We start from the raw sequence: 26,152 nt of genomic DNA, 5'->3' as shown, positions 1-26,152 counted from the left end.
CCTTTAATATAACTCTCATTTGACAATTTTATGCATATTTAAGACATTCAAATTCTCAAACATGAATGTATTTAATTGATATTAATCTAAAACTGATAGTTAAAAGAAATACAATGTGTATTGAAAAAATCTTTTAACGGAAAATAACAGTAAATAATTTATTGTCATAAAAGTATAGTGAAGCTTCCATAACTTTAACTCCCTATTGTTTCCGCTCTATTTTTTAATAAAAAGTAGTGAAAGGGCTTGTCTGCTACAATGTATTCTTTAATTTTAATTTAATACATTTTTTCAAATCTCTTTTAATTTTAAAAAATATTAACTTTGAAATATCTTTTTAAAAAACGTGAAAAATTTTTAAAATTTTAAATTCTATTAATTGATTTTTTTTTTTTTTTTTTTTTTTTTTAAAGAAAAAAATGAATTCATAAACTCCGTCTATATTTTACAGGGCGATTTAATTTGTTTATAAATATTATAAATTTATCTAACATTATACCAAGAAAAATGAATTATTTTTATTTATAGATCAATGATGACAAAAAGTTCAATAGTAAAAGATGTGGAATGGGCAATCGGAAGCCATCGCACGCTTCTTCAAATAAATGGTTTATGGATTTACTCTGAAAAACATTCATGGCTTGAGGTTGTAATGAATATTCAAACATTACTTCTCACTTTAAGTATATTTGGATTTGTTACATTGCCCCAAACTATAGCGTTGATGAAAACTTGGGGTAATGTTACGTTGATTGGGGATAACATTATGTCCAATTTACCAGTCACTATGGCTGGAATAAAACTTATTAAAATGTGGACTAACAAAAAAAGTACATTGCTTATTTATTTTGCCTTTTTTTTTTTTATCAATCTTCGTCACTCGCTCGGTAAGCGTTGTGCCGTTGTGTTAAACCAATCCCAGTGTTACCAAACTTTTTTTGTTTTTAAATTAAAATTTTAAAAACTTATTTTTTTATTGTTAAAAAAATGGAATTGATAGAAATCTTTTAGAACTTAATTATAATTAAATATTGTAATTTTTTCAGCCTCAATAATGGTCAATAGTATGAGAAAAATTTATAAATATAAAAACAGCGGTGCCAGGATCATTAAACGAGTGGCGAAGAGTTAGTCTCATTTAATTAATTGATTCATAAATTTTTATTAAATGATTTGTTGCAGTTCTCGTAAGGATGGTCAAACGAATTGAAAATGACTGGTATCAATTAAGTAATAATACTGAACGAGATGTTATGATAAAGTATGCAAAAATCCCAAAGTTAATGTTATTGTGCGGCTTGATTAACATTACTTCAAGTACTTTGTTTTATCACATTTTATCAAATTTCTTCGGTATTACTTTACGTGCAACATCTAATCTTACTGATATCTATGGAGATAAAATTCTCCCACTTCAATCGGTGTACTTTTTCGATCTATCGACAACCCTTAGTTTCTATTTTATATCATGGAGTCAATTATTTGGTTCTTTAGTTGCCAGTCTTGTTTATACAACTTTCGACATAACTTTTGGTTTATTTGTGCTGCATACATGTGCTCTCCTAGAAAATCTTTCAGAACGAATTCATAATATACCAATGGGTTCTGAAGTAAAATTACAGAAAATTTTGAAATCGATTGTTCTACAACATTGTGCTTTAATCAGGTAATTATTGTTGAAGTGTAAGGTAAAGTACCCAGTAGCTGCTCAGGAACCAGTACCTATATTCACAAATGCAAATATACAAATACATGGAGTGAGCAGGTACTGGTTCCTGAGCAGCTACTGGGTATTTCACCATATTTGAAGAATTAACCGTGAAAAAAATAATCTTGAAAAATGGAATCAAAGGAGCAATCTTTGAAAAAATAAAAAAGCACAAAAAATACAACAAATATAGTAGCGAAGAGAATGAAGGATATTGGAATGAAATTGCATAGGGGAAGGGGGGGGGGCAAAATGGGCCCCTTAAGAAATAGTATATTACACACCTGTGGCAAGAAAATGAGAAATGTCTCAGAACACATATATGTTGCCCGAGGCGAAGCCGAGGTCGACATATATGTGATCTGAGATATTTATTATTTTGCTGCCATAGGTTTGTATACTATTTTTCTGTCCGACAGAGGCGGAAAGCGGCAATTTCGTTTAGCGCAGCGGGCCGAAAGTTGCCACTTTCCGCCTGGAGGGCAGAAATAGTATATTACACTACAAGGGCAGAAAGTTGAGATTCCTGCACTGCGCGCCATGGGCCCGAGGCGCGCAGTTCAGGGCTCTCAAATTTCTGCCCTCGTAGTGTATACTAGTTTTTTGCTCGACGGGCAGAAAGCGTCAACTTTCGGCCCGCTGCGCTAAGCGAAGTTGCCGCTTCCTGCCTTCGTCGAGCAAAAAAATAGTATACACTCCACGGGAAGTAAATAAGAAAGCCTCAGATCACATGTTTGTTGACCTCGGCTTCGCCTCGGCCAACAATTACATGTGATCTGAGACATTTCTTATTTTACTTCCCTAGGTGTGTAATATACTATTTCTTGCTATCCGGTCGAAAGTACGCAAAAAATTGATGCCTGCCCCCGACATTTGCGGCACGAGCGAAGCGAGAGATGCAGGCATCATTTGTATTTACACCTGTCAATAAAGATATTAATTTATAATCTATCATATTACTACTTTCTTTTGAGAAAAGATCTTAATTTAATTAAATAAATTTAAAATTATAAATATATTATAAATTAACTCTGATTTTAAAAATAAAAAAAAAATAGAAAAATGAAATAATAATCGTAAAATGCATAGAAAAAAAAATTAAGAAAAAAATCTGTGAATTTTTTCAAATAATTATTTGTTTAATAATGAATTTATTTATTTGAAAATATCTATCAGAATAAAAAATATTTCTCGTTTTTTTTTGTAATTTAAATATTTAATAAGTCTCATTTCATTAAAATAAATATTTATTTTCTTTAATTAACTTAGTTTCAACCTAAAATCATCGACACATAACAAGACAGATACATTCATAACAATCACAAGTAAGGTTAGGCTTACAAACATAAGTAATAGAGTGAGCGCGACTACCGACTTTTGGACTTTCTTATGCCTCGTGTCTCGTTGTCAATGCATGAATACATTATTTCGGCTCCCCGTCGTAGGGCGCATGCGCGACTTGATCACGGCATAAAACTGAGGCTTTCTGCCGTGAAATCGCAGCGAGAACCCCGTACTTTCGACCGGCGTAGTAAGAAAAAAATGTTGAAATCCTTAGTTTTTTACTCTGGTTTTAATTTTGTTTAGTCCCTTGCCAAGTATTTGACCTCAATTTGCTCTGTTCATTGAAAATAAAAATTGAAAATGTGGGGCAAAATGGGCCACCATCAGAAAATTTTTTTAATATGAGTTTTTCAGCTTGTTTTACTTTTTTTGGCCTTTTACTGAGTTTATGATATTAATTTTTTTGTGTCTATCGAAATTAAAAAATTGAGAAAAGTGGGGTAAAACGGGCCCCCAAAAAAATTCAATATGTTTCTTACTTGTTTTATGTTTTGAATCTTTTTATTATGTATTCAGTATAAAAAACTAAGGAAACGGTTGACTCTGGCCATCTCTGCAACTTCCCGCTAACTCCATACCTAAGCGCTCAACATTTCACGCCAAGAGCAATTATAAATCAGGTCAAAAATGTCGGAGTAATTTCAAAGAAACTTTTTTAACTTCGGGCTAAGAAAATTGAAAATTTTCAAAAATCGGGAAGTTATTGGTTTTACCCCGTTTTTCGAAAAACGAGTTTTCATCAGATCTCGACGTTTTGAGGTCCTAGGAAGCTTCCTTCACTATTCCCGCGAGAGTGTCACTATGTCTGTATGTATGTATGTATGTTTTTTTTTTTTTTTTTTTTTTTTTTAGAGGGGGGAATCCTTTTTGCGGATTCCAGGCATAGCTGTTTCGCCTGGATATGTGAAGACTCGACGCAGCGTCATACACAAAATCTACGTTAACGCCCCTACTCACTAAACCCTAAACCCCTTTTCTTCTTTCTTCTAATCCCTCATGGGAACCGCCGTCAGGCATTACTTCGTGAGGGGAGGAACTAGCTACTGCTCTTCCTTCTAGTGGCTAAGGTGTTAACTACCTTCCTTCTATCTTCTGATATTTGCTCTTCTTCTTTCGATGGAACGCAAGTCTTTGAGGACTCTGTTGCAAACGTGTTGGTAGCGTTCTAGGCAGCTTCTGATGACAACATTGCTTCCACTAGTGAATCTGGTTGCATTCTCTGGTTCAGGATCCTCTATAGCTCTTTATGCTGTGGATCGAAACGAGGACATACAAAGAAGACGTGCACCGCATCTTCAGAAACTCCTGGGCAGGACGGGCACTCTGAAGAGTCATCGTGCTTAAAGCGGTGTAGGTACTCTCGAAAACATCCGTATCCCGACAACATCTGCGTAAGATAGTAATTGACCTCGCCGTGATTCCGGTTAAGCCAAATGTCGATCCGAGGTATGCGGTGGTGCGTCCACCTACCCTTCTCTGCAGCATCCCATTGTAGTTGCCATCGGCCTATGCTGTTCTGCCGTTCTTCAATTCTAAGTTCTTCAGGGCTCAGTGCAGTTGACCTTTTTCGTTGGTAAAGAGCTCGTCTTTCCTCTGGTAGAACTCTAAGAGGTAGGGTTCCGGCAATGACGCACACTGCTTCTTCTGATATAGTGCGGAAGGCACTAGTTACTCGTAGGGCACTCAGTCGATATACTGGTCCAGCTTTTCTCCATGATTCTTGCGTCTTTAATGCGTCGGCCCAAATGGATATTCCGTAAGTGAGCACCGATGTGACTACTGATGACAATAATAGCCTCCTGCTCTGTTTTGGGCCTCCGACGTTCGGCATCAGTCGTGCGAGACTAGCCCTCACTACTGACGCTTTGGCACTGACATGTTCCACTTGCTGCTTGAAGTTGAGCCGGGCATCAAGCATCACTCTCAAATATCGGATGTAAGGTTGTGATGTGATTTCTTGTTCGCCGACTTTCAGCTTAATGGTCTCTACCACTTTTCTGCTGGTAATAAGTACTGCCTCAGTCTTGTGTTGCGCCAGTTGCAGGTTCACTGCGTCCATCCACCGGTTGACGTGCTCAAAAGTGAGATCGAACATATGATTTATCTCGTCAAGGTATTTGGCAACGATCACTACGGCTACGTCATCTGCATATGCTACGAGTTTGACGTTTCTTGGCAGAGTTAGTCTTAATAGACCGTCATACATAATGTTCCACAAGAGCGGGCCTAGAACTGAACCTTGTGGTACCCCTCCAGTAATATCATACTCCCTCGGACCGTTCTTCGTGTCATACTTCAGGACCCTGTTTTCAAAGTAGCTTGCTACGATCTTAAGCAGGTATTCTGGTACATTCTTCTCTTGGAGGGCCTGCATGATGCATTTCCAATTGGCGAAGTTGAAGGCGTTTCTGATGTCTAGTGTCGCCACCAGGCAATACTTCTTCGTTCCACCTTTCCATCTGGTTCCTGCGATTGCTTCCTTAGCCGTATCAACAACCTGTTTGATTGCGTCCAGGGTTGATCGTCCTTTCCGGAATCCATACTGATTGTCTGCTAGGAGTGGGTCGACTACTGCTTCAATTCTCTGGTGAATTATGCACTCAAATATCTTACCCGCCGTATCTAGCATGCAAAGTGGTCGGTAAGATGACGGTTCTTCTGGTGGTTTCTTCCCTTTAGTTAACAGTACCAATCGTTGCTGTTTCCACTTACGAGGAAAAGTCCCCTCCTTGAGGCATGCATTATAAGCGTCGAGGAATAATGTTGGAGCTGCCTTTATGATGGTTTTCAAGGCTATATTAGGGATTCCGTCCAATCCCGGCGCTTTATTATTCCCTACACGGTTACAGGCCTCCAGCAGTTCTTCTTCAGTGACAGGTGGAATGTCGTCCAGTTCGCCTGGCGCCAACTGGTAATCGAAGTTGCGTTGCTGTGGGAACAGTGCAGTGACGATTTTCTGAAGAAGTTGAGGACACGTAGGTGATGGCATTTGTTGTTTTTTCAGGTGGGTCATAACCACCTTATAAGGCCTACCCCACACGTCTTTATCCACCTCGTATATAAGCTCTTTCCAGCATCTTCTTTTGCTCTCTTTGATGGCTTTATTCAGTTCACGACGCGCCTTTTTGTACTCTGCGATCAGCTCCACTGAGTTGAGCCGTTGATAACCGCGCTGGGAGATTCTTCTCTTTCTATGACACTCTTTACGGAGGACGCTGATGTGGTCGTTCCACCAATGCACCGAAGGTCTCGAATTTATGCCACGTTTACGAGGCATACTGGCATCACAAGCATGTGTTACTCTCCTCATCAGGTTCTTAGTATGTTGTTCTGCACATCCAGTGTTGATCGGATCACCATCGAGGGCTATTAGCAATGCTTCTGGGTCAAAAGATTTCACCTTCCAACCAACGATGTTAGACTGCTTGATTGGTCTCTTGAGGTTCTGGTCGTTTGATATTTCCCAGAATATCGCATGATGGTCGCTGGAAGTGTAGATGTCCAACACTTTCCAGTTGTAGTCACCTCTAGCAAGGCTATTACTGACAAAAGTGAGGTCTACAATTGAGCTTGCGTCACCTTTGGTGTAGGTCGGCGTATCACCACTGTTGAGCGAAACTACATCTAGTGTAGTAAAGGCCTCTAGTAGTGCTTTCACTCGTGCGTTGGTATGTTTGCTGCCCCAGTCAACTGCCCAGGAGTTGAAGTCTCTGGCTATCGCTACTGGATGGTATTGCTTCGCATCTTCAGTTAGTCGATCCAAGAAATCAGTGAAGTCAACAATGGAGAGACTAGGTGGTGCGTAGCAGCTATAGAAGCGGATGCCCTCTACTGATACTGCTACAAAGCCGGCATTGCTGTTGTCGACTGCATTTTGGAAAGGGAGCTTACCACATGACCAGATGACAGCTTTAGATGTGCTATCAGATTCCCAGGGTTGGGTACTCAGGTGTTTATATGGCTCTGCTATTAGTACCAAGTCAAGCTCTAATTCTCGCACGGATTGCATGAGCAGGTCATGCGCTGCCTCACAATGGTTGAGATTGAGCTGTAGTATCCTCATGGTTGTTTGTTCGTCAACTTCTGGAGCGCCTCCTGAAATACCGGGCACCTGTGGGTGCCGGCACGTCCTTTGCTCCTTGCTGCTCAGCACATATTGCACACTTGGCAGGATTTTTACAGTCAGAGATACGGTGCCCTTCTTGTCCACATCTGATGCAGAGTTTAGACCGGTCTACTTGGCTTTTACATTGGGACCCAACATGTCCGAAGTGCCAGCATTTAAAGCATTGGACTGGTCTTCTAGTTGCTCTTATTCGGCAATTGACCCAGCCAATCCTTATTTTGCCGCTTCCTTCCAGTAGCTGTTGTGCTCCAGCTGCTGGTAGTGTCACTGTAGCCGTTTGCGTACCTGTGTAGGCCTTACGGATCTTGATAGCCTCTAGTGGTATTTCGCAAGTTTCTCCGGTTTCCGTTTTCAGGGCAGTCTGAATGTGCTCCTTCGTCGTGTCATCATCAATGTCTCGGATCTCGATGGTCTCCTGCGGTCCTTTGCAGATTACTTCAGCCTCTTTTTGAAGAATATCCATGATGGTCTTTTGCAAGGCTTGGCCTTTGTCGATACTCTTCTTTGAGAGCGCAATCAGCATGTCCTCAGTTTTGGTTTTGTGGATCTTTTCCACGGTTGTGCGGACCTGTTCATCAGGGACGGCCTGCTTTATACGACGCAATATTTCGGTGTACTTCTCCTTCTCGACCGGACGGATGATCAGAGCGTCAGGCCTGGTCCATTTTCGTGGTTTCTTCCGCTTAGGTTCCGGCCAGGGCTCTTTCGGCGGTTGCTTTGGGAGTTGCTCTCTAGCTAGCCTTCTCTTCTCCTTCTTAGACTGTACTTTTTCCCAGTCAGTCGTCTTCTTAGGTTCGTCGACCTGCCCTGCCAGTCGTTGGGGAGGGCTTTTTTTCAAGTCCTTCTTCTTTGTGACTTTATCGGTTGGCTCTGGCGAGTTTCGGTCCTTTCTCTTTTCAGGCCTTGTGTCAGTTTCACCCTTGTCTTCAGCGACTGATTCACCATCACCTTCAGCTCCGGTGTCCATTGCTTCGTCAGTCACGACGACAGCCTGACAGGCTTTCTCCGGTGTAGCGCATGAGAAATGCGCTGCAATGATGAGCGCCACTCCTCATCCAACTTCTCAAACCTTTGAAGGGCGTTAGTTACACCAGTCATCTTGGATTTTATCTCTTTGTGAATGTTGACCTTTGGTTGGACGAAATCATTCAGCTCACTGATCAGCTTTTCAAGGCGTTTGAGCGCTTGCGAACGCTTCATTTCAGCGCTTGCGTCAATCGCTGCTTGTTCGGCATGTAGCCCGTTTCCACTTTTGTTTGTTTCCTGTGGGTTACTCATACTTTTTTGATTTACCAGCGCATCGTACGGAGTGAAGCGGGTTGTCATAACTAGGAACGGATGTACCCTCGGAGATAGTACTCCTACCCCAGTTCCCTGAGGCCTAGCCGACACTTAGCCAGTCCCGGAATACACGGACGGACTAGACTCGCTCGGAGCGGTGAAGATTCCGATCTCTAACACTCACTGCGTACTTCCTGATCAAGGCCCGAAGTGGCTGGCTCCTGATCCACTGCTGCAACTTACACCTCGGCAAAGCAAGCTCACATCAGCCGTGGCCTGCATCGTCGGAAACTACGATACAGGTGCCGGACACTCCCAGTGAGTTACAGCAGGGACCAATCGTCTTGCTAGGTCAGTTAGTGTGACCAACCCATTAAAGGGGAGTTTTGTCCACGGGAGTGTATTTTATTTAGCTCCTACCCTCTGTACCTCATCAACTAAGAGACCTAGTGTCATCCAAGGACAGCGAGTGTCAACCCATCCGCTACGGGGAGACGCGTCTGGTAGCAGTTTCTCCTCTGCCGCAGGTGTGTGTGTGTGTGTGTGTGTGTGTGTGTGTGTGTGTGTGTGTGTGTGTGAGTATGTAAACCTCTTATAACTTTTGAACAGTTGAACCGATTTCATCGCAATTGATGTCGTTCGAAAGGGCTTCGCCAAACTTAGATTTCCTAAAAATTTGAACTGATTCGGACCGATAGATTTTGAGAAATTTGGAGAAATCTAAAAAAAAATAGGAAAAAAAATTTTTTCAGAAGAGCTCAAAAAAAACGGCCATGTCTTAACGGAACCAGCGGGAAGTTTCAGGGATGGCCTTTAGGGTCAACCGTTTTCCTAATTTTTTTTAATTATTTCGGCAACGATTTCTTTCAAACTAATCAACTAATTTCAATCGCGTTGACGGCGATTAACGCAGGTTTCAAGCTTAAAAACTGATTAGTTTTTAGAATCGATTAGTGAAGCCAATTAAAATGTATTACAAAAAATCAATTCTTTAGAATTTTTTGACAGCGATTTCTCACAAATGAATTATCCGATTTAAAAAAAATTAACGGCATTCTCTGCAATCTTTTTAGAACAAAAAGATGATTTATCACTTACCAAACAATCGGACGTGAAATTTCAAAGTTGTGTTGAAAGAATACTTTTTTTAATTTTTTAAAATTAAATATCTTTCGAACAATTTAACCGATTTTGATGTTATTGGCGGCAATTGAAGTGTCTTTTTAAGCTCAAAAAATCATATTATTGAATCAAAAACGATCCAGGAATAAATGTCGGAGTTATGTAAGAAAAACACTTTTTCCCAAATATTTTTTCAAGATATTTCGGGAACGAGTCAACCGATTTTGATCGCGTTGACGGCGATCGACGCAATATTTAAAGCTTAAGAGCTGATTAGTTTTTAGAATCTATTGATTCAGCAGATTAAAAGTTATTTGAAAAAAACCATTTTTTGAAAATTTTGTTTTCGAGATTACTTAAAATCTACCGGCCCGAATCACCTTAAATAGTATAAAATATCTAGGGGCGAAGAAATTCTTTCAATTGCTGCCAATCCCGTTCGAATCGGTCAAGCTGTTCAAAAGTTATGAGAGGTTTACATACGCGTGCACACACACACACACACACACACACACACACACACACACACACACACACACACACAGACCTGCGGCAGAGGAGAAACTGCTACCAGGCGCGTCTCCCCGTAGCGGATGGGCGAACGCTCGCTGTCTTTGGATGACACTAGGTCTCTTAGTTGATGAGGTACAGAGGGTAGGAGTCAAATAAAATACGCTACCGTGGACAAAACTCCCCCCTTTAATAGGTTGGTCACACTAACTGATCTAGCAAGACGATCGTTCCCTGCTGTAACTCACTGGGAGTGTCCGGAACCCGTGTCGATTATTTCCGACGATGCGGGCTACGGCTTATGTGAGCTTGCTCTGCCGAGGTGTAAGTTTCAGTAGCAGATCAGGAGCCAGCCACTTCGGGCCTTGATCAGGAAGTACGCAGTGAGTATTAGAGATCGGAATCTTCACCGCCCCGAGCGAGTCTAGTCCGTCCGTGTTTTCCGGGACTGGCTAAGTGTCGGCGAGGCCTCAGGGAACTGGGGTAGGAGTACTATCTCCGAGGGTACACCCGTATGAGTAATACCAAAAAGTATGAGTAATTTACAGGAAACAAACAAGAGTGGAAACGGGCTTCATGCCCAACAAGCAGCGATTGAAGCAAGCGCTGAAATGAAGAGAACGCAAGCGCTGGAGCGCCTTGAAAAGCTGACCATTGAGCTGCAAGAGTTTGTCTAAACTAAGGTTAATATCCACAAGGAGATAAAGACCAATACAACCGGTGTAGTCAATGCTCTTGGAAGATTCAAGAAACTAGACGAGGAATGGCAGTCATCACGACGACGCATTCAAACTGAAGTTGAGACGGAAGAAGCAATGGACACTGGAGCTGACGGGGACGGCGAATCTGCTGCTGAGGACAAGGGTGAAACTGACACAAGGCCTGGAAAGAGAAAGGACCGAAATTCGCCAGAGCCAACCGACAAAGTCACAAAAAAGAAGGACTTGAAAAAAAGCCCTCCCCAACGACTGGCAAGGCAGGGCGACGAACCTAAGAAGGCGACTGATTGGGAAAAAGTACAGTCTAAGAATGAGAAGAGGAAGCTAGCTAGAGAGCAACTCCCAAAGCAGCCGCCGAAGGAGCCCAGGCCAGAGCCTAAGCGGAAAAAACCACGCAAATGGATCAGGCCCGACGCACTGATCATCCGTCCAGCCGAGAAAACAAAGTATGCCGAGATCCTGCGTCGCATAAAGCAGGACGTCCCAGATGAGCAGGTTCGTTCAACGGTAGATAAGATCAACAAGACGAGAAGTGGCGACTTGTTGATTACGATTTCGAGGAAGAGCACTGACAAAGGCCACGCCCTCCAAAAGACGATCGCAGTGTGTAATTGCTTTTAGTGAGTAATTACTAATTACTAATTGAATCGCTCAGCCGCAACAGTATATTTATTGCATTGACACTATTTATTCGACATGATAAAACGTGTAATTTCTGTTTTTTTTTTGGGCTCATTTTTCAATTTTATTGTTTTCATCAATTTTATATCATCCTAACGCTATTTGATAATTTAGTAGGTACTAATCTTCATAACTTTAGATTTGTAGGTCGAATTGAAGAGATTTTCAGCACAGTATTATTAGGATTGGTTATATCTTTCGGCGTACTTTTCAGCGTTTTAGGATTTCAAATCGTTGTCGTGAGTATTTTAAATCCCACGGAAAGGGTTAGTTAATACTAGATTGCAAGATAAAAGAGGAAAGCAAAATACTTCAATCCACGTATGAAGAAAATCCTCTGTTCGAATCGAGGACAAAGGTAGTCATTACGCAGATTGAACTTTATTTTATTTTCCTCTGTAGCAGGCACACCTCTTTTCACCATATTCGAAAACAAACGTTTAAATTCTTGTAATCAGTTGCTGGAAAGTTATTGATTTAATTTATTTTTTTTTTTTATTTATTTCAAAATGTACTATGTTTAAGTTATCATTCTGATTCCAGCGCTCGAAAAAAAGCAAATATTCATTATTTTTTTACACAGAAATTATAATAGATATCGATGTAAGCTTTATTCAGCTCAACACATACACTCTTGCTTAGCACAAAAAATATATAACTTTATTTTTCTTTTATATTTTTTATATGAATAGACAACGGGTGAACAGAGCTCCTCCAAACGTTAGTATATCGCTGACGTACATACATGATAACTTGATAACGGCTCATCTAAAACTCAAAAACTAAAATTATTTACCTTCAATATATGAGTGGTAATGACCTGAACTGCGAAGGTTAACATTTATTATAGATAACAAAATGGCTGATGAAAAAAAAAAAAAAAAAAAAAAAATTGAAAAATAAGCCTTTTTGTTACATATTTTAGTTCCAAAAAAAATAGTAAAAATCAAAATTTTGTTTCATTTGTAGTTCGGGCCATAGCTACTACGATGTATAATATATAGTATGAATTTCATTAAGATCGGGTCAGTGGTTTCAGAGATATCATGTACGTAAACCAGAAAAATATGGTCCTGAGATAAACGCGCTTAAAGTTTTTATTAATAAAAAAAAAATCTTATCTAAAGTCAATTAGCAATACTGGCACCATACAAAAGCCCATCAGTCTGTTTAAAAATTTGATTTTCTTTCACTCGAAAACCCACATAAACCTGTTAAAATATAGTAAAATAATGTAGTCACAGTAGCCCAATCACTAAGAAATTTTCATACAATACTTGTAGCCGTATGTACTTTCGAAAAATGTAAAAAAGAAAAATAATTTTTCAAAAGTTACAAACCAGAATGATACCTTAAGAGTCATTATTTTCTTGTCACGCAGGGTAAGAATTTAAATTTTTGATGCAGTTATGGTAGAACTTTTTTTTGTAGTAGACAAAGATCGATTACAAACAAGTAAAAAGTAATAATTTCAGAGCATTACGGACAGTGAAGTACAACTACCTATATTCCAAGCAACTTTTTACATTGTATTCATGAATTACTTTTTAGGCTTAATGTTCATTTACTCATGGGTTGGAGAGAATTTGATCAAAAGAGTTAATTATAAAAACTTTATTAGAATTATCTTAACAATAATGTTCATAAAAAATATTTTATGTTTTTATTACGCAGAGTGACTCCTTGAATGATGCAATTTACAACTGTGATTGGACATTGCTCATTGCAAAAGACCGTCGTCAAATGATTCTTCTGCTACTAAACTCTCAGAGAAAATTATGTGTTACAGTAGGAGGTGTTGCTTCAGTGTCTCTTGATACCTTTGCGAAGGTATGTAAAGTATGTTTAATACTTTGAGTTATCAACTGATTAATGTTATTATGATAGCGATTATCTGATCATGTGTAATGCTTTGAGTTTTAAATATGTTATTATTAAAACTGTACATAATATAAAAAAATTGATAATTTTTAATTTGAAAATTTTAGTTAATAAAAACATCTGCGGGGTATATATCAGTACTACTTGCAGCCAAAGAGTGAAAGTTTATGTACATTTATTGTAAAATATATAGTAAAAATAAACAATAAAATAAGTAAAACCATAATTACAACATTTTTTTATTTTAAACTTTTGTTATCTATACAATATAGACCGTGCTTTAGATAAATTTAATCACTATCTTAAAAAATGTATAACATAATGAAGTTTAATTGCATAGAAACAGAATTTTATTATCTTGTTAACCTCATTGCCAATAAAAACGCATGAATTACTTAAAATAGATTATTGTATTAAGTTTCACATAATAAATCAAGGCTATCAGTATATATTTTACTTAACTTAATAAATTATTATGTTTCTTTTTCCTCTTCGTTACCGACGGTTTCATTTTCAGCGTCAACAGAAGTATCGTCGGAATTTGACGATGTACATTTCGAAATTTTTGATTTCGTTGATTTTCCGTCCGTATATTTTGATTTACACTTCTCAGATTTTTTGTTTTTCCCTGCATTGAAATGGCAAAGTGAGTCGCATTCTTGTTCATTTTGCTCATCAATTACGTTCTCGTCTTCAGAAAGTGAATCAGAATTCTTCAATTTTTTATCCTTCTTAATTTTTTTCTTTATCTTATCTTTTTTCTTCTTGTTTGCCTTTCCATTCTTTTTTTTATCACTACTTTCCTTAGCGCCAGTTTCAACAGATTGACTATTTTCTGCATCGGTTTCATCCGAAGTTTCTAAATCATTGGACTGATTATCAACTTCATTATCAGTCACAGTGTCTACACCTTCGTCTTCTTGTTGATTGCGATTATCTTTTGTTTTGATACCCTCAACTCGTTTTTTTTTCTCCTTTACTTCGTTTAATATTTCGTCACTCCTAGCATTTTCTTTTCGTTGTTTATTTTTTTGAGTTTTTTTATGTTTCTGGACTGTTTCTTCCACAATCATTTTTTCATCCACATCCATGTCTTCAGTTGATCGTCGTTTTCTCTCTTTAGTTTTTACATGATTCTTTTCAACCTTATTTTTTTTACCATTACTAAAAAAAAAAATCAATGAATGCTTCAATTTTTTTTTTATATATGAATCATAAAATAAAATTTATATTTACCGAGTTGAATGATGTTCTACATCAGAGTGTTTATTTTTGCCGTGGGTTTTTTTACCGTCAGTACTTTCCAATGATAAAACGATAATCACACACAAAACAAGTGTAACAAGCACAGCGATTCTATAAATTAAAAAAAAAAATGTTTTTTACAATTGAAATTATCTTTCTAAACAAATTGCATTTAAGTAAAAATTATATTTTATAAAAAATTAAATAATTAAAAAGATAAAAAATATATTTTATTAAAGAGCAAATACATAAATTAACAATCTTCTATTATTAAAAAAAAAACCTACCGCATTTTTTAATTAGAAAAATATTTTCACTAACAAATTATGTAAAAAGAATTAAACGGTCTGTATTCACAACACGTAATGAAAAAATGAGTTTCCTTTAAAGCATTGAAAAACTGGTGCAACTGAAATCCCACCACAACTATGATAATTATTCCACTCGTTATCCGTTAAAATGATAGCAATTCATCTGATATGGAATCTTTGATGCGCTAAATTTTTAATGACGTCAATAATGTGCGTCTATAAAAGATTAGCAATGTATTAATTTCATTTATGTTTACCGATTACTCCAAGATTATTAAAAATATTTTTGACGCACCTTGCTGATATATATCAATTTTATTATAATATCATAATAAAAATGTAAATAAAATTTTTATGATATTATTTATTTTTTAAATTAAAAAAAAGTGCAAAAGGTTATCGAGTTATTTTTAGATTTTGATAAAAACTTATTGCGAATAAAACTAGAAGTTTGAATATTGGATTAATATTTTTTTATAAGATGTTAAAGAAATTAATATTACGTTTTTATTATCGATTTTCTTTGCTTATGATCTCCTTTGAATATTTTTAGGCCTAGAAAAAAATGAATTTAAAAAAAATTTAATTAATTAATATGCTTATCAAGTAGAAAAATTCATTTAAAGGAGGAGATTTATGGATAATTATCGTAGTGAAAACTGTATCTTCTTTTTTGTATATTTGGATTTATGACAATCCTTCAAACTGCAACATTGTTAAGACTTTAGGGTGACGTTACTCTAATAGGGGATAATATCATGCCATGCTTACCATTTGCGATGGCTGGTATAAAACTTTTAAAACTATGGATTAATAAAAAAAGCATTTGTATCGATTTATTACTTTTCACTTTTTTATGACTGCAAAAACTTTTCAATAGTTAAATTTATTAAGAACCGGTCCCTATAATTGCAGCTTTTCATTTCTCTAATAGATTTTTTAATTATCAGAGAAATATCAGAGCGTTTTTTTCGAAATTCTCATTTGTTTAAGAGAAAAACATAAAACTGCATTAGCTTTATCATCACGAGTGCAACAAGGATAGTACCGTTTCTCGCCGTGAGTGCGACGCGAGAAAAAGATAAGACCGGCACTTAAATTTAACATGATCAGATTGAACTATTTAAAAATTTATTCCCAATTTTTTGAAAATTTTTTTGCTACATTTTTTGAGTACACTGTTTTGCCCTGCTACCTGGCTTCACCCATTACCCCTTCCTTATACTATTAAAACTACAAGGAGTTCATTATTGTATCATTTATCGATGGTTTTTATTATTTAATTTTTTAATCGGCAATCCAGTCTCTTTTACATTATTCTTTATTTTATGATCTCGGGATATTTTCATTCAATACTTGGATTGAATATCATACGATGCTAGTTAGAATTTCATTGAAAAGCAAAAAATGAGTTCGAAAAAATGTGGAGTTTCGGCTCAAGTCATGCTTTGCATTATGAATTTTCAATGTAGCAATGATTCATTCAATAATTTAACAGATACTTATTGATGAAGACAGACCAAGTTGGCAAGAAAAATAAATATATAAATATTAAAATCATGGTCGAGTAAACTAAAAAATATACAAAAAAAATCGTCACGTACATTTTAGGACAAAAATACATTAAACTAGATAAAGAGGTGGATATAAATATATATATTTTTTATATGAGAGTTATTCACATCCCCTTATGAAAGTAAGAAAATTTGGAATTAAAAAAACAATAAATTTATTTATTTTAGCACACAGAAACTAATCAATTTTGCAAAACTAACTAGTAAGAGCACTCGGAAAATTATGATTTCAGTAAATTTCGATACCTAACCGGTTGGATGAGAATTCTAACAAGTATCTAATGGCGGATTTAATTTTTTTTATAAATTATAAGTGCGAGCAAAAAAAATGTAAATTAAAAATTAAATATCCCCGAAACTATTAATATAACGTGTAAAGTTTCTGCAGACAAATTGTAGAGCTTAAAAAAATCTACAATTCCCTTTTTTTAAATCCCCATCCGACCAATAGATAATTAGTTATAAACAATCAACGATTTGTAACCAAATTGATGTTGCGAGCTGAAAAATCATTTGATCGTGGATTTTTTTTCTTCAATAGATTTCTGACATTAAAACGAACATTTTAAGCATTTGATAATGTTTATTGCAAAAATTCAATTTTTCAAAATCAAAAAACCGATTTTGCTTGGAAGACCGATAACTCGAAAAAAAAATTAAGCGACAGGCCTTGCGTAAAACTTGAAAAATCGAGAAATTTGTTGTGGTAAATTCGGCTATTTTGAAAAAAATTCATTTTTTGTAAATATTGAGTGACTGTGAGCTGAACGCCACACAGAAAAAAAGATTTCTTGACTGGAGAATAAAATTCTTGGCTCAAGTAAATTTTCGGGTGCCCGAAGGAAGACCTACTTCAGCTGAGAAAAAAATTTTCTCACCTTGAGAAAATTTTTCTCTTAAATATTTGATACTCATTTTAGATTATTTTAGCACGCAATTATACATATTGAACGAAAGAAAATGGTTCAATATTATTTGATCTTCCCATTTGACATGTTCGTCAATAAAAATATTAATGAAAATTTATTATCGAGATATTTAATATTTTGGAGCAAGAGAAAAATTTTCTCAAGACAAGAAAATTTACTTTTGTCAAGAACTTAATTTTTTGGAGCAAGAGAAAAATTTTCTCAAAACAAGAAAATTTTCTTGATTTAAGTAAATCGTCTTGAATCAAGATACGTATTTCTTGAAGCAAAAGAATTAATTTTGTTGGGATAAGTGAAATTTCTTGTGTCAAAAAAAAATTTTTTTTTCGCCCAAGAAAAAAATTAGCAAGAAAAATATTTTCTTGGTTCAAGTGAACCATTCTTTCTGTGCAGCGGATTTTTGACCGAGCGCGTGTTAGAAGAGGAACTTCTAAGTTAGCAGTTAGATACTTAGCAGTTATTTTCAACGAGTATGGGAGTCCCAGTGTAGCGTAACTGCTCTACTCTTATATTAGCATTTTATCTTCGGGGTAAAAATTCTGTACAATTCACTAAAAATCGCCACTTATGGGACTGTCTTTCTGTGTCCATGGGGTGAATTGATTCTCTCTTAAAAGAAATCAGTGGAATTTCACTGGTTCACTAGTGAAGGTCACTGATTCCAACCAGTGAATGCAATTTCACGGATGAATCAGTGAAATCCACTGATTGAATCAGTGAACAAAATATCTGCGCGCATGCGTGCTGGTATGTCCACTGGTTGAATCAGTGAAATCCACTAATTCACCAGTGACATTGTATTCACTGGTTGGAATCAGTGAACTTCCACTGGTGAATCGTTGAAATTCCACTGTTTTCTTTTAAGAGAGTTGATTATGGGTCTGAAAATCTTTTTTAGAGTGTACTCTATGATTTCCATGAGTTTTCTTCCCTAATTTCCCTGGGACACCGAGAAATGAATTTGTAAAAGTCAAAATTAGCTGAAAATCGCCACTTATGGAGCTATTTTTTCGTAAAAATGAGGTGGATTGATTGATTATGGGTCTGGAAATCTTTTTTAGATCGTTATTTATGATTTCCACACTGAAAAAAATAATCGGTAGAGGCTACCGATTGGTAATCGGTAGCCTTTATCGAAAAGTCGGTAGCCTCTACCGAAAAATCGGTAACCTCTACCGAAAAATCGGTAACCTCTACCGATTTACATTTACCGAAGAAATAGTTTTTGGGGCCTATAACTAAAGTATAAATTACATGTCATCATGATTTTCATGTGACGGCAACATGATTTTCATGTGGTAGTAACATAATTTTCACGTGGCAGGCAATCCTTTATTTATAAATTGATGTAACGTTTACAATATTGTCGCTTTTTGTTGCTATTGCAACCTCTTTGGTAACGATTACCATCATGGGAACGGTTAGATATTATTAATTAAAATTTGTAAAAATATTGATTGATGAAATTTTCAATGATAAACATTTTGTCATAAGCGTACTCAAATATAAAAAAAATTCATGTGGGTATTCAAATGAAAGGTCTCGATGAGTGTAACATCGACATGAGCTTATATCTTTAAAAATGTTAATATTTCATAAGATACAATGTCATCCCGATGTTATACTCATCAAGAGCTTTCATTTGAGTAACCACATGCATTTTTGATATATTTTCCATATATACATATATTGGGATCCGTGGGAGGGGCGTGGCTTAAAATTTGACCGTCTGGTGGTAGAAAACCTAACTAGCGATTGTAGGATTATAGTATCAGCTGATCCGTTAAAGTACACGTTGATGTGAATAAAAAGTAATTAATTGAGAAATAAAAATGCGTGTGTCTATCCAAGAAATATGTAAATTTGGTTCTTCTACCCCCAATAGTAGAAACTTTATTGGTGGCGAAAATATAATTGATCGTGGTCATATATTAAATTGTGGTATCGTAAATAATAATAGTGAGAGTGATGTTTACCACCTTCTCGCATTTTGTTTACAAACAACAAGTTTAAAAAATGAACCTCACGAAATAAATGGCCAAATTTCAAAAGATGGCAAAATAATTGGTATGAAATGTTCATGTAAAGCTGGATTAGGAGGTACTTGCAAGCATATTGTGGGAGTACTTTTGTTCTGTAACCGGTAATTATGACATTTGATTTTTAAGTATTAAAATACGTTCTTTGATAATTATTAAAATAATGACCTTATACATTATTTAAGTAATAATTTTATCTTTTTGCTCTTTCAGAAATGATCTGGAGAGTTTAAAAAATATCACTTGCACAGATAAAAAATGTGTTTGGAGTGCTCCACATAAATCAGCCCTTGAAAAATATGATATGAAGCCTTTACTGGAGCACAATTGTTTTGATGTAAAAAAAAAAAAAAGTGTTGAGGGAAAATTAAAAAAAAATAAACTGCAATTAGAGAACTCTGAAACTACGACACCTACAAAAGAAGCTGATGATATGTCATTGGCTTTAAATACTTCTAATCAAGTTGATGGTACTGATGATGATTATGAAGAAAATTTTCGTAAGATAATGGTTGAAGATAACCCTTTATCAGCGTTAGCAAAACATATGTAAATAATTTTTCATCTTAATTAATTTGAAAAAATTTTTTTATTGATTTTTTTTTGTAAATAGTTTACACTATGAATTTAATATTTTATGTTGGAATTAAGTTACAGTGAGATTATCATTATTCACTCGATCTATTGAACTTGTTGTTTATCTTTTAGTGAATGAGAATTTGACTAATTAAATGTTGTTTCCCTTTGTTTTTTTTTTAATACTAACTTGCAGGTCTGGAAGACATGCAACTTTGCAAGAAATTAATCATGATGACAATCATAATTTACTTTTACGCCCCGAAAACATTGAAGCAATTATTATTAATCAAAAGACATCACAATTACTTACAGATGTGAAAAATTTTCATAAAATTGATCCCATTAACACTTGTTGTTCCGCAGTTTTTAATCGATTGTCTGCAGATGCGATAACGATTTGTTCTAAAAGTACAGAGTTTTACTCTGTATGGCTAAGTGAACGAGAAAATCGTATAACAGCCAGCAGAGCTTACTCATTATATACTTACTTTTTTAATAAAAAACCAGATTGGAGAAAAAAATCTACTGATTATTTCTATAGCTCATCATTCAGTAATGAAAATACAAAATACGGGTTAGAACAAGAAACTTACGCACGCGAAGCTTATGAAAGTTGTATGTCAATGGAAGTCGTTCAATGCGGTCTAGTTATTTCGGAGTTAAATCCTTGGTTGGGATGTTCACCTGATGGGATTGTTTTTGAAAATAATAAACCATGGAAACTTATTGAAATTAAGTGTCCCAAAGAAGGTAAAAAAAAAATATTGACGACACCGTAAAATCAATCAAGTGGCTAACTAACGAACATGGTGCTTTAACTTTAAAAAAAAAACATATGTATTTTGCGCAAGTTCAAATAAGTATGGCAATACTTAATTTACCCTCTACGGATTTTATCATATATTCTTCTTTTGATAAGAATATAAAAATAATACCTGTTCGATTTGATGTAAAATTTACAAAAATTTATTGATAACTTTAAAAAAAAATTTATTTTAATAAGATGATACATAATATATGTCTGAGAGAAAAAGAAAAAGATGAAAACCAAAAAGAAAATCAATAAAATGTTATTTTTTCATTATTTATAAACTTTATTTTTATTTTATATTTTTATAAAATAAGTTAACAATCAATAAAACATTTATATAAAACTATTTTGTTGTTTTAATCCTGAATGAATTTTTCATCTTTCAGAATAGGTTGACTTAAATTTACAATGGCACAAATTATAGTAAAAATTTCTTCAATTTTATGCACAAGACCAATAGGCATTTTCGACGATAGTATTTCAAAAATTTTGATCCGCTGGTTACTCCGTTCCACATGTACACGAGCTTTTGCTATTTTGCGACCGTTCATGGCTTCCATTTTCGAAAATTGTTTTTTATCCTTAAGAAAAGGCGGTGAAATAAGTTTCACGTCATTTTTTTGGCATAAATCATCAACAGTAAAACCCCGATCAGTCATCACAGCATCCTTTTTGTCAAATTTTTTAATAATTTCACTTTGCTCAAACACAGCATTATCAGAAGCCCGACCACCGTAAGGCTTACTAATAAAAGAAATTAATCCAGCAGGCGTGACAGCAGTCATAAATTTAACAGTGTAAGAACTTTTGTAACGAGAATAAGTTACAATTTGGCAGCATAAATTTTTTGGTCTTTGAATTAGAATTTCTGTGCAATCAATCACAGCACGAACATTCTCAAATCCTACAAAATCAAGAGGAATATTTTTAAGAATATTCTCTTTGCTAGGCCATAATATAGCTGGCTTTAAACATTTGTATAAAATATCAATCATATGAAAAATTCGATCTTTACAAGTCTCTGGAGTATACGATTTAAACAAAATAGCTAGAAGAGCATATGACATATTTTGTTTTAACTTCATAAACGTCATTATGATAACTTCCAATGAATCTAATTTTGCATTAGAATGTGATGTTGGAGGTCTTTGTTTATCTACTAATTTCTTTATCGTATACAATAAACAAAAATTTGGAATTCCTGTTAAAGTACTAAGTTCATGATCATTTGAAATAAACTCTGAAAATTTTGGAATAAAATTATCTGTACGCACTTGAGTTCCAACATCGTTAAACTTTTTTACACTCATTTCAATATTACGTTTTGTACACAATTCAAACTTTTCTATCACCTTAATCAATGTTAAATTATTTTCAGTTACTGTTTTTTTTCTAGGCGAGCAGAGAGAATTGTTTTCTGAATTTTCAGTTAAAATAACTGAAGATAGTCGTGGAAAAATGATTTTATCACCAATATTTATACCAATTTCGCTCAGATTTTGTACAATTTTGTCGATAACGGACTGAATACCACAGTCAAAAGTTTTCACTGCTTGTTCTATGCCAGATAATTGATCATTTTGAAGGCCCAAGTCTTCTTCTTTTTCTTCTTCTATTTCTTCTTCTGCTGTTACTTTTTCTCTTGATTTTTCTTTATCACTTCTTTGCTCAGTTACATTATTTGAGTCCTCAAAGCTTTGTAGATTATCATTATAATTGTTATCACTAGATATTGTTGCTGTTTGCTCATCTGCGTTGATATTTTTTTTTATGTTTCAAAGATGATCTTCTTATTTGTCTCTCTTCTCGCTGAGACGATAGAGCATGATTAAGCTTATCTGAGCAATCAACAGAGCTCTTAGGCAGATTAATTGATGGTACAGCTGTTTTCTTTAAATAATGTTGCTGTTTGACTGGAAAATGAATAAAGTTATAATATTAATCCAATCCAATCCAATGAGAATCGAGATTTAAAAATTATTAGATTATAAGTTACAGTTTATACATACCAGAAGGAATATAATCATGTTCAGTAAAATGACGTGAACATACTCGCATAGACGGTGACACTTTTTTCCCCATTCTAAGAACTTTTATCCAAGCATCTCTTCTGTCGATTAACTCTTCAGCATTAAAAATATTTATAATTTTCACAAAACTGTCATTTTTTTTAGGAAATACATGAAACCGAACTGTTTCATGCTTAGAAGCATGACTTTTACACCCATAAACACAACAGTATACATTACTTTTATTTTTATGAGGAGAAAATTCCATACTTAAGAAAATAATAATATACGTATATAATTTTTTTTTAAATCAAGTTCAATATTTATTTATTTAAAATTTAATTTAAAGCTTATGTCCCTTGAAAATATAAAATTTTAAATAAAAAAAAGATTGTTGTCATAGAAATGACAGTTATCATTTGGTTAAGTATCCTACAATCGTTAGTACAAAATTTGACCACCAGATAGCGTATTTAAATGCTCAGTTTCCCAATACATTAGAGTGTGCCAAAAAAATCGGATAATTTTTTTTTCACTTTCCGCTTAAAATATCGTAGAAGATGTCAAAACAAAAGGCCTGTCCAAAGGAGAGTTCTTAATTTTAATTTTAAGAGGTCCTCCATCGATTCTGAAGTTTTTCCCATTTAAATAACACGGGAAAAAATTTTTTTTTTTCATTTTTACTGCCGCAACGTCTGAAGATTTCATTTTTTCATAAAATAAACTATTAGACCTCATTTGGGATTAAATTTTGAACAAAAAATTTCATTGGGTCATATTTCTACCATCGAAGCCTGACTTTTTATAAAGCTTTACAGTATCAATTTTCCCCAAATTTCGTGTTTTTTGTAATTTTTAGCTAAACTATCCAAGATAGAACAAAAAGTCAAATGACAATTTTGTAGTCCATTTGACGCACTATAAAAAACATTACGATAAATTTTTTGTATCATCAATATTTTCAAAGTTACAGACCAACAAAATCCTATTTTTCTAGTTTTTAGCTTTGTTCAAGTGAACCATCGATAAAAATACAAAAAATTTGGTTCTTATTTTTTAGTACATCAAATTTGCTACAAAATTGTATAAGAAAGATTCGTTGTCTCCGCAATAGCTCAGAGTAACAAGCCTGATAAGTCATATTTTCATAATTTTTCAACTATATTTTCTAAATTATTGACGATAAATGACAAATTTCAATTAAAAGTTTAAAGTATATTTAATTCTCTAAAAAGTTAGCCTAGATTAATTTTTTACATTATAACTTGCTTAATAAGTCAACAAATATTATTGTTATTTATTTCGTTTTTTGTCTATTGAGGTTATTTAACCAATCCTCAAGACAACCATGATTAAGTAAACATATTGAAAATGATTTGACACATTCCATTCCCACAAGATACATTATTAAAAATAAGAAAATTGAATGATTAACAAGTATTCGATATAGTCAAACATCAAATTCTTTCTAGTACTTTGTAATCCTTTTCTGTTTCAAACGATCTTCTATTTTTCGAACTGAAAAACATGCTAAATTCTATATTGAGTTAGAAAAGCGTTTTAATGTTCCAATAATAAAATTTTTGAAGGCTTTTAATCATAATCTACAGCAGAAAGTTTTAGGGATAGTCTGCAGGATCAACTGAATTTTCGGATAAATGGTTAAGGATTAAATACACAGTATAAAAAACAAATTCGAAGAGCAACTAGTTTCAACAGAATTTATAAGAATAAGAAAAGGTATTTTTGAAAAATTGAGCCCTTATTGAAGTAATTTACTACAAGTAAATAATTATTTATAAAACTATATTTAGATTCACACTAATAAATCGGATAATACTGGCATAAATAACAAGTTTTCTATATAAAAACCAGATCTATTATATTTCCAGACATTTAAACGTATTTGGTTTGTAACTTAGTAATGTAGTAACTCTTAGTAACGTTAGGAAATTTTTTCCTATGCTCTTCAACAACTTTCAATAAATATTGCCTTTGTTCTTCACTCCTGCCCACACTGAAAAAATATATATGCGCATATATGCTGACAAAAATACATATACGTCGCACATATAAAATATATACGCCACATACTTTTTTTTTGCCCCCGTATATGCGGCATATATTTTTTTTCAGTACGGGTGGTCAAACAGTTGTTGTACTCCTGAATTAATGCTACGCCTCATTCAGCGAGATCATTAATCACTTGTAAGTCAGACAGCACTGATTTACAGTGTAAATAATTTTGATCAGATGTCCAGAGATCTGGATCCTTGTCCATGAATTGATGCGGTACTGTTGAAATAAAAGCAATGATTGCTTGCTAGCAAAATCACAGAGATTTTTCGATAATAACAAGCTTATATCTTTGGCAATAAACTTTTTCGAGTTTGCAGCATTACTGTTTCGCACTTTTATTGCAGCTACGGTTTGCCTTTTAATTTGTAAGGGTACACTGTCATCAAATAACACTAAACCGACTAACTCTTCGGATAAGTACCATAAATGTCTTAATAATGTCGAGCTTGCTGCGTCAGCAATTTTTTTATGAACAGAACAGTATTGATATAAATTTTTAACCATATTCAAATCTTGATTAGGTAACTTTATCGCAGAAGATGCTTGAAACCATGAAATGACATAAAATTCGACGAGGAATAAGCAGACATATCTTAGTCCATTTACCTCGGTGGAATTCATTTGAAACTGTTTTCGAAACATAAACAGTTTCAAAGCGTACAGAGCTTTTGACATCCATCTGGCATGGTGGTTGGGTCCTGGAGCTTTAAAGCTTATTCTATTTTTTGGAGAACCGTCTAAAAATATCAACACCAATTCTAAAAACTCTTTATAATCGTCTCGGTCATGCTTTTCCTGAAATATAAAATTTGTAATTGAATTTTGAGGATCTGAATCAAGATTTGTGATTAATCAATAAATTAACCGCAATTATCATTTAGAATTTGAAGAAAACACTATGATCCGGTTTTAAATGAGTACTATGCGAATAACGCTACTAAGTCAAAAAATTAGGAGAGTAAAATAATTTCCAATTTTTTATAGTGAGTTCTGAAAGGATGTAACTTTATTAAAAGCTGCTATTTCGAGATGAAATAAAGCATTTTAACTCTTAAATTCTCTACTAATAAAAATGAGACACAGAATTTTTTCACAGGTTTTCCTTTCAGCCCGATCAGAACTAATATTAATCAAAATAATTTTTAAAATTTGTAGATTCTCAAATCTATTTCTGAAAGAGGTTCATTTGACCAAGAAATGTAGA

At 34.6% G+C, this 26,152-nt stretch overlaps 4 protein-coding genes across 5 annotated transcripts; 2 read left to right on the top strand and 2 right to left on the bottom strand.

The window, feature by feature from the left end:
• The first annotated feature begins 6 nt into the window (after positions 1 to 6).
• Positions 7 to 13,605, top strand: LOC123265308 (odorant receptor Or2-like). Of its 2 annotated transcripts, XM_044729007.1 has the most exons (7): positions 9 to 149; positions 529 to 830; positions 1,183 to 1,666; positions 11,631 to 11,730; positions 12,967 to 13,089; positions 13,166 to 13,321; positions 13,480 to 13,605. In XM_044729007.1, the coding sequence occupies exons 2-7, from the start codon at positions 533 to 535 to the stop codon at positions 13,531 to 13,533; spliced, it is 1,215 nt and encodes a 404-aa protein (XP_044584942.1). In that variant the 5' UTR covers positions 9 to 149; positions 529 to 532; the 3' UTR covers positions 13,534 to 13,605. The 2 variants fall into 2 exon arrangements, with proteins under 2 accessions (XP_044584951.1, XP_044584942.1); XM_044729016.1 differs by lacking the exon at positions 12,967 to 13,089 and having other exon boundaries at positions 7 to 149.
• LOC123265326 (DEAD-box ATP-dependent RNA helicase 42-like) lies at positions 13,584 to 15,141 on the bottom strand. Its single transcript, XM_044729027.1, has 3 exons — positions 14,905 to 15,141; positions 14,609 to 14,728; positions 13,584 to 14,536 (listed from the first exon to the last, which is right to left on the bottom strand). Exons 1-3 carry the CDS (start codon positions 14,907 to 14,909, stop codon positions 13,846 to 13,848), a joined length of 816 nt encoding a protein of 271 aa, XP_044584962.1. The 5' UTR covers positions 14,910 to 15,141; the 3' UTR covers positions 13,584 to 13,845.
• A 3,974-nt stretch (positions 15,142 to 19,115) lies between these two features.
• Positions 19,116 to 20,992, top strand: LOC123263510. Its single transcript, XM_044726349.1, has 3 exons — positions 19,116 to 19,574; positions 19,684 to 20,019; positions 20,243 to 20,992. Exons 1-3 carry the CDS (start codon positions 19,264 to 19,266, stop codon positions 20,826 to 20,828), a joined length of 1,233 nt encoding a protein of 410 aa, XP_044582284.1. The 5' UTR covers positions 19,116 to 19,263; the 3' UTR covers positions 20,829 to 20,992.
• Positions 20,993 to 21,216: 224 nt separating this feature from the next.
• LOC123274294 lies at positions 21,217 to 22,942 on the bottom strand. The gene is made up of 2 exons (XM_044741898.1): positions 22,870 to 22,942; positions 21,217 to 22,610 (listed from the first exon to the last, which is right to left on the bottom strand). The coding sequence occupies exons 1-2, from the start codon at positions 22,940 to 22,942 to the stop codon at positions 21,217 to 21,219; spliced, it is 1,467 nt and encodes a 488-aa protein (XP_044597833.1).
• Between the last annotated feature and the right edge of the window lie 3,210 nt (positions 22,943 to 26,152).

The sequence above is a fragment of the Cotesia glomerata genome, linkage group LG1, assembly GCF_020080835.1.
Source record: "Cotesia glomerata isolate CgM1 linkage group LG1, MPM_Cglom_v2.3, whole genome shotgun sequence".
Lineage (NCBI taxonomy): Eukaryota > Metazoa > Arthropoda > Insecta > Hymenoptera > Braconidae > Cotesia > Cotesia glomerata.
The sequence above is the reverse complement of the archived record's forward strand: the minus strand, read 5'-3'. Positions and strand labels throughout refer to the sequence as shown.

Excerpts from the sequence above, each read along its gene's own strand:
- LOC123274294 (XM_044741898.1), bottom strand. The coding sequence starts at position 22,942 with ATGGGGAAAAAAGTGTCACCGTCTATGCGAGTATGTTCACGTCATTTT. Across the intron at positions 22,611-22,869 it reads ACATGATTATATTCCTTCTG|ATGAGCAAACAGCAACAATA; the intron begins GTATGTATAAAC and ends ATATCAACGCAG.
- LOC123263510 (XM_044726349.1), top strand. The coding sequence starts at position 19,264 with ATGCGTGTGTCTATCCAAGAAATATGTAAATTTGGTTCTTCTACCCCC. Across the intron at positions 19,575-19,683 it reads GTACTTTTGTTCTGTAACCG|AAATGATCTGGAGAGTTTAA; the intron begins GTAATTATGACA and ends TTGCTCTTTCAG. Across the intron at positions 20,020-20,242 it reads TCAGCGTTAGCAAAACATAT|GTCTGGAAGACATGCAACTT; the intron begins GTAAATAATTTT and ends ACTAACTTGCAG.
- LOC123265326 (XM_044729027.1), bottom strand. Across the intron at positions 14,537-14,608 it reads GTAGAACATCATTCAACTCG|TAATGGTAAAAAAAATAAGG; the intron begins GTAAATATAAAT and ends TTTTTTTTTTAG.
- LOC123265308 (XM_044729007.1), top strand. The coding sequence starts at position 533 with ATGATGACAAAAAGTTCAATAGTAAAAGATGTGGAATGGGCAATCGGA. Across the intron at positions 1,667-11,630 it reads CAACATTGTGCTTTAATCAG|ATTTGTAGGTCGAATTGAAG; the intron begins GTAATTATTGTT and ends TCATAACTTTAG. Across the intron at positions 11,731-12,966 it reads TAGGATTTCAAATCGTTGTC|AGCATTACGGACAGTGAAGT; the intron begins GTGAGTATTTTA and ends TAATAATTTCAG.